At 40.7% G+C, this 7,674-nt stretch overlaps 1 protein-coding gene across 1 annotated transcript; it reads left to right on the top strand.

Annotated features, from left to right (window-relative positions):
• The first annotated feature begins 54 nt into the window (after positions 1-54).
• Positions 55-7,274, top strand: Unc50 (Unc50 RNA binding protein). The gene is made up of 8 exons (XM_089567071.1): positions 55-217; positions 731-945; positions 2,205-2,230; positions 2,312-2,377; positions 2,489-2,609; positions 4,275-4,414; positions 4,720-4,812; positions 6,930-7,274. Exons 1-8 carry the CDS (start codon positions 215-217, stop codon positions 7,064-7,066), a joined length of 801 nt encoding a protein of 266 aa, XP_089423197.1. The 5' UTR covers positions 55-214; the 3' UTR covers positions 7,067-7,274.
• The last annotated feature ends 400 nt before the right edge of the window (positions 7,275-7,674 follow it).

The raw sequence follows: 7,674 nt of genomic DNA, 5'->3' as shown, positions 1-7,674 counted from the left end.
GGACGAGTTAGTCGATGTTAGTAGTGGAAATAAAAACGCCTATGGCAACCATGTACACGGCAATTCGTTTTATTTGTGTGCTTTCGGATTTGGGGATGTGCGGTGTTGATGTGTACTACTCTGTGGTTGCGGTGTTCGAGTTTTGTAGAGTTCACCCTGCTTTTGTTTCCAAGCCGTTACGGACAGAGATGTTCACTGTGAACATTGTCTTATAATGGTACGGTGGTTTGTAAACGTCTGGAAATGTGTTTGCTAGCATGGTGCCTGCAGCGCACGGCTCTTGCTTGCAGTAACGCAGTATTGACGCCTACCGATCGAGCTCATGTCACTGTGCGCTCTATTGTAGCCCTCAGGGTGTACAAATATTGCTTCACTTGATTTTAAATCTCTAAAATGCTTTCTTGGGTTATGATCTTCCCGCTGTCTCTCGCCGCAGTGCAAAGCTAACTGGTGCCATCATTGCGATGCTGACACATCTGGGCGCTCCTAAACCAGTCTCGCCTAGCGCCTGCCCGCTTTATTTAAAATTGTCAAGTTTAGCGGCAGTCACTCAGCGAAAATGTGGACGTGTGGTTTTTATAAATACATTAATACTTTCCGATTTCTTTCTCTTTTTTTTTTTGCGGCAAAATCTTGCGAAAGTTCTGGACGCGGAAATGTCTGTCCTTGCTCCGAACTAGCGTTGCAGAGATTATCGCGTTGATGTCTCGTGCTTGGCTGCTCTTTGCAGGACCCAAGAACTTCGAAAGACAAAATGGGTGGCTCATCAACCGGCGTTCGCTACACGAGCTCGCCGTTGCCATCGCCCACGCCCAACCATCTCGAGAAACGCAGTGCTAAGGACAAGGGTTCCAAGTTTCTCAGGCGCCTGATACACGTGCGGCACATGGACTTTCAGTTTGCCATGTGGCAGATGCTCTACCTGTTCATTTCGCCGCAGAAAGTGTGAGCATTGAAGCTGACTTTGCCTGTTGGATCACCAAGGCGGATGCCACTTGGTTCTCATTTCGCCTCGGTTACGTCACATATCTGGTTACGTTCATAATATGTAAAAATTGTCTGCCTGGAAATATTTCTTGCATTTTTATTACTTTTCATTATCCAAACACGGTGAAGCACTGAACGACTAAAATAAGCCATGGCAATGGCCCTTCCTTTTTTTCCTTTTAATGAACTCAAGAAGGTGCAAATTTTGTACCAAAAATTGTCAATGTTCAAAGGAAAAGTGACAGGCAATTGATGTAATGGTGCCTGTGCGTGGCCTCTGCAAAAAGAGTTGTTATATATAGTACTCGGCAATTTTCAATTTGCTGCAGCAGTTTTTTTTTTCAATTTGCTCTGTACCATTGTTGCCATAATGAAGGGAAGCCGTTTTCATGTATGATCACTGGCACGGAGTGAGTTTGCTGAAGCGTTGATGTATTCTTTTTCTTGCAGAGGAAGTCAACAGTCATGAAAACCAAGGAGCATATGGAGAATCTTTCTATTTTCTTTCTATAATTTGTTTGTTGTGTTGATCAATGGGAAAATAATAGCTGTATTATTTTATCGCTGAACGATAATTGCTTAGAAAGTTTGCTGCTATAGATGAAGATGACGCTGGTGAACACTCCATAGGTTAGGTCAGACGCAGCATATATACCCTCAAAAGTAGATGATGATAGCTGCCGTCATAGCTCAGTTGGAAGCCGCCGCGGTGGCTCAGTGGCTATGGTGCTCGGCTGCTGTCCCGAAAGACGCGGGTTCGATCCCGGCCGCGGCGGTTGAATTTCTTTGGAGGAGAAATTCGAGGCCCGTGTACTGTGCGATGTCAGTGCACGTTAAAGAACCCCTGGTGGTCGAAATTTCTGGAGCCCTCCACTACGGCGTCTCTCATAGCCTTAGTCGCTTTGGGACGTTAAACCCCATAAATCAATCAATAGCTCAGTTGGTAGAGCACCAGACGCAAAATTCAGAGGTCATGAGTTTTGATTCCACCGGCAGCAAGTGGTTATTTTTTCTTCTTTTTTCTAGTCATTTATCTTCCAGCGATAAAATAATTACACTGTTAATTTCCCATTGATCAACACCACAAATCTTATTTTTATTTTTTTCAAATAAAAACATTCCTCTTTGCTTCTTGGTTTTGGTGAGTGTTCGCTTCCTTCGTATGTTTTAATAAGGCCCTCCCTCATTCACTCTTCTTTGTCTGCTTTTTTTTGCAGGTATCGCAACTTTCAGTACAGAAAACGTGAGCATTGATTTTCCCTGGCTCTCAGGCATATGCTTTTGTATTATTAGTATGTTAAGTCGATGTTTGGAATTTTTGCAGAGACGAAGGACCAATTTGCCAGGGATGACCCTGCATTCCTGGTGTTGCTAGGGCTGTGGCTTGTGGGTACGACATCACATTGTGTGTTTGCTCGTTTCAAGTTCCACCATTTTCAGCATTGTTGTGGGCGAAGCCGCATGCTAATTGTGGTCTGTTTTGCTTTCTTCTTTACTGCAGCCTCATCAGTGGGATTTGTGCTAATCCTTCACATCAACTTTTTGGGCTTCCTCAAGTTTCTTCTGTGGGTCATCTTCATTGACTGCATAGGCATGGGCATACTTGTGGCCACTGTTTTGTGGTAAGAGCCGATGCCAGTATGTGAAGCTGTATGTGAAGAAAAATGTCAGTAAAAATGTTAAATAATTTTTGCATTATGTTTGCAATGTTTTGCTTTTTAAGAGCCTCAACTTCTTGGCAACAAATGGGTTGCATAATTTTTTGGATGCTTCTTGCCGTGCATAGTAGTGGCCTAGATTACTGCATGCATCCTCATTGGCTTATGGCTGCTGAGGTTTTTAGAGTATTCTGTTTTACCATTATAGGGTTATTTCTTGCAAAAACAGATATACTGTGATGAGACTTATTACGTCAGTTTTCTGATCTCACTGGCAATAATTTATTAGAATAAACTTGCTATTGATATCATGGCCTCACCTAACCACACCTGTTGATCAGACGTGACGTTACTTTAATCGCTGCTTCAAATTGTATGTTTCTGTTTTATTTGCACTTTATGTACCTCTGTATAATGAATTTGTGTTCCTATACTATCTATTGTTTGTCTTTTAAATTATTGTTTCATTGCTTCAGCTTGCATGTTTAGCTGATACTTTTTGCCATTATGTTCCTGCATATATGCTTCTTCCCCCATCTTTTTTAGTTCATGGAAATGGAAATGCAATTGCAGTGTGAAAAATATATGTCGAGATAGACCAGCTTACCATCTTGAATCTATAATATTTTAAATCTCCAGCACATCTTAAATCATAAGAGTAGCCACACATTTTCTTTGATTCATTGCATCATAAGCACAAAAAGAAAGGCAGGTTGAGAGGAAATTTCAGCAGTGTTGAAAAAAAAGCAAAAACGAGGCACACGGGAGCCTCCTGTTTTGTGCATTACGTGTGTGGTATACCTACACTTCATCGTCACAAGCAATCGCTTTGCTGTATACTTGGCAGAAGCACCAAAAACACTAAGTTCATGGTCTACCTGAAAAGGGGAATAAATTTTCTATAAGCTACTTAAAGGCATTAGCTGGGGCATGACACGCTTCTTTGTATATTGCTGTAGCACAACTTAGTATCTCTCAACTTTTTCCGTTTGTGTACATTGCTTCCTGTTTGGTTCCTAATTCTGCAGATAGTTATCTCAAATCTGATCACTGATAACCTGACAGTTATTTAATAAAAGTCCTAACAGAAAAATTCAGTTTGATATACCAGAGTATAAATTATTCATTGCAGTTTTTGAAATGAAATATATCAAGAATCAACAAAAATTGGCGTTTTTTTATGTGAAGAAAAGTTTAAGCTATGATTGCAGAGGCATAATTGAGAGTTCAGAAGTGCACTTAATAGGATAAAATTTGCCTGTGACACATGCTTATTTGTTGCAGTTTGTTCCTGGTCAAGGCATACATATACTGCCAGCATGGTGTGGGATAACCATGAATTCATAATACTTGCCTTTACCTCATGAAAGCTTTAATTGAGGGGGGTTAGGTCAGCTGTTCACATGCTAGTGTTACCTTGTTGAATCAGACGGCGCCAACTTGGACAAATTTGGACGAGGGACAGTGACTACGCAACAGGACTAGCGTAGTCACTGACCTTCGTCCAAATATGTCCAAGTTAGTGCTGTGCGATTCATCATGATGTGCCAATTAGCCACAATTGTCGCTTATTTGGTCAGTCACCATTGTTTCACTGTGAATGTCCTTTTTTTTTTCTCACCTGCTCAGGGTCATCAGTAACAAGTATCTGTTGAAGCCCACGTGTCGTACTGAGGACGTTGAATGGGGCTATGCATTTGATGTGCACCTGAATGCGTTCTTTCCTCCACTTGTGGTTCTGCACGTCTTCCAGTTGTTCTTCTCACGGCGTAAGTATAGCAAGTTTGCTTCTTTTATTTTTTAATGTGTTCTGTTAAAGGGCTTTAGACATCATTAAAATGCACTATTCGGAGTAAATGTAAGGGATATATGGTATTCAAGTTATCACCAGGTATGAGCACACGTAAACGCTCAGAATAGGTGCAAAAATTAATTAGCTGGTGTGCTATTAGAGATTGTTCTCTTTTCTTTTTTTGGTGTAGGATTTGTAGACTAGCTGATGTGAGGTAGTCTCTTGTCTTTTTTTGTTTGCATAAGCTAGTGTGCATAGTAACCATCTCTTGTTTTTGCGCAGTTCTCTCTCACCACATCTCTCTCGTCTTTGGTAACACCCTGTGGCTGATTGCGCTGGGATACTACATATACATAACATTCCTCGGCTACAGCGGTAAGGCAGGTGTTTTGCAGATATTTATTTATTTGTTTATTGTGGCATTCAGAACTATGAACCATGTTCCATTTTACTGAAATCAGCCCATTTAGCAGTTAGGTGGTTTCATAACAATGCTACAAATGTCCGATGTAAAATTTATCTGGATTATAAGCTGACAAGGAGGCAACTTCAAAGCAAGTTGGCTTTCACAAGGTGCAGTCAATAAGTTCTGAGCTTGAGTTTGATGCTGTTGACCGACAGTGTTGCAGTGTAGTATTAATGTTGCATGTAAGTTTCATAAACCTTCTAGGTAATTGTTACGAGTCATGTGGCTCACTTCTTTAATTTGGTTTCGGATTGTGTCACATATAAGGTTGCTGCATACTGATGGCTGAAGTGGAATAGATCAGCAAACATCGTGCCATGATAGAATTTCTAATGAACAAAGTATCATTGTTGGAAAGCATTGATTGATGCTTGACCTATATGTATAGGGATAATGTGCTTTCATGTGTTGTCATTAAATGGTGCACAGCTCTGTTTAGGCACAAAAAATACTTTTTGGAATGTGACCGAATGGCTGGTCATCCAACCGAAGTCACTAAGTGAACAAAGGAATATGTCACAGAGGGAAGATATGGATTTGACCATCAGACATTTGCATTCTTCAGGTTGCTGCAGAACTAGCTGGCAGTATTGGATCCGAAAAAATAAAGTTGCACTTATTTTGCGTGTCAATGTTCTGTTCACTTTGGGTGTATGAAACAATCACCAATCAAGTGAAAAAAAAAATTGAGAAAAGTTTTCTCTAAACTTCAGCAATGGTGGATGCTAATAAGAGCTGCTTTTATGGGTGGTTGGTTACTGGCGATGAAAGCTCAGTCTACCTCTGGCATCTAAAACCCAAGCCAGAAAGCATGGCTTAGAAGCACAAGATTATCCTTCCTCCCATGAAAATCAACTCATGCTTTGCAGAAGAGGTCATAACCATTCTCGCAACAAAAATAGTGCCCTGTTGTACCTAAGTGTTTGATTCGGTGGCATTTTGTAATAAATGAAAAGCACCAGGAAAAAGCATGAAAAAATGATTTACTTCCTGGCAATCCCTCAGCCCCTATGTAATCCACAATACACAGTTTGTTGTGCAGGAATGCAATTTTGAAGTCGCCAGCCATGCATCCTATTTTTCACCTTGCCCCCACTACTATTGTGCTGTTTTAACGTCTGAAGTGAAGTACCTTCAAGGCTACTAATTTCTCAGTTACGAGCCCGGAGGTGGGGTTGAACACTATTTTAATAGACACGGCATACATTTTTTCTCTTCGGTAACCAGAGAACTCGTAAAGTGATGTGTGTGTGAGGTGCATTGGCTTCAAGGAAAGCTTGGTTGAAAACTGCGATGTTCGTAGACTTCTGGCCCCTTCAGCAGTGATAATGTAGGGTCACATAGGTTTAATATTTCTGCCTGCTTAAATTTCAGACCTCAAGGTATGTTTATTGTGACCTGTGCTCTTTTAGCTATGTTTACTAGTTTTTGTTTTTTAGCATACCATTCTATTTAAATCTCCAAGTTTGGAAAACTAAAAGTATCTGAAGGTTTTGTTCATTGCCATGTTGTTTGGTTATTTTGTTTATTATGTTGAACTGATCCAGATGTATTTGGCGAATGCCAGGCCATCTTGGGCTGTAGCAAGTCCTTTTGTGCAGTTGTGGTCATGTTAGGATCACGCTTATGAATTTCCTTAGCTGTGCCATAGAAGACATGCAGTTGTAGCCAGAACTCCTGGAGTGTTGATTACAAATTTCTTTTGCACTGACAACCAGACAGGATGTTAAAAGCAGTTCTTGCCAAGTTTAAGTGCAGAAATAAGAATCTCTCAAGGCTTTTGCATTGACCTCGCCTCATATTTATTGCTTGTGCCATCTTGGGTCCAATGTTTGACACTAAAAAATTGTAATCGCATGAGGTCACCAGCTGACTCTACACTGATGTCTGTGCTTTTATGCCCTAGGGAGAACAGGCTTACTGGCATGTGCTGTGCTGAACTTCTTGTGGCATGTGTGAGGTGCTTATTTTAGAGCACATCATGCAAATAGTCAATTCTTATGATATCATTTTATTTTTATTTCAGCTCTTCCTATCCTGAAGAATACACAGATTTTTCTCTACCCACTGGCACTCTTGTTCCTTTGTTACATTGTGACTTTGGTGTGCAATGTGAACCTCTGTGAAGCCCTGAATGATTTCTATGCATACAGGGTGATGTAAATTCAAGGACCCCAGAATGCAAGCAAGAAGACGTGTGACCTTATATTTTTTTTTTTTGACCATCTCAGAAGAGAACTTTGTTTTCTTTGTTATGTGTCTGTGTGTTTTTCTGAATTAGAATGATGGATGTAAAATATATCTTCAATGCTGCAGGTGCACTTATATGTATGGGCCTCATGTGTAAATAAATATGTGATACCACATCTTATCTTCTCTTCACTATTTCATTGCACAGCTGTTTGTGTAAGCTTGCCAGAAAAGTTGAATGCATAGCATTTGAATGTGGGTTCTTCCTCATCAAACATCTAGATTGATGGTGTAGGGACAGAGTTAATTGGAGAGACATAGGAGAGGCCTTTGCCCTGGAGTGGGCATAGTCAGGCTGATGATGATGGTATTGGTAGCTACATTATTACAAAAATAGAGTGTGGAGATACACTTGTTTACTAAGCAAGCTAAATGATGCTGGGTGGTTGAGGAGGATCGATGAATTGTGCTAGGTCTGTGTTTTCCAGAGAAACTGCAGTTGTTGGTGTGGGCTTGCAACACAGTGTGCAGCATTTTACTCGAATACGCGCTGCAAAAAGTGCTCGTTTCGAACATTGCCT

The sequence above is a fragment of the Amblyomma mixtum genome, chromosome 1 (assembly GCF_055824585.1).
Source record: "Amblyomma mixtum isolate Tamu chromosome 1, ASM5582458v1, whole genome shotgun sequence".
Lineage (NCBI taxonomy): Eukaryota > Metazoa > Arthropoda > Arachnida > Ixodida > Ixodidae > Amblyomma > Amblyomma mixtum.
Note: the sequence above shows the minus strand (reverse complement) of the source record. Positions and strands in the feature narration are given on the sequence as shown.

What these genes read in the sequence shown, in the direction of transcription:
- Unc50 (XM_089567071.1), top strand. An exon ending in CTTGTGGCCACTGTTTTGTG is followed by an intron (nt 2,610 to 4,274) that starts GTAAGAGCCGAT and finishes TCACCTGCTCAG; the next exon opens with GGTCATCAGTAACAAGTATC. An exon ending in CCAGTTGTTCTTCTCACGGC is followed by an intron (nt 4,415 to 4,719) that starts GTAAGTATAGCA and finishes GTTTTTGCGCAG; the next exon opens with TTCTCTCTCACCACATCTCT.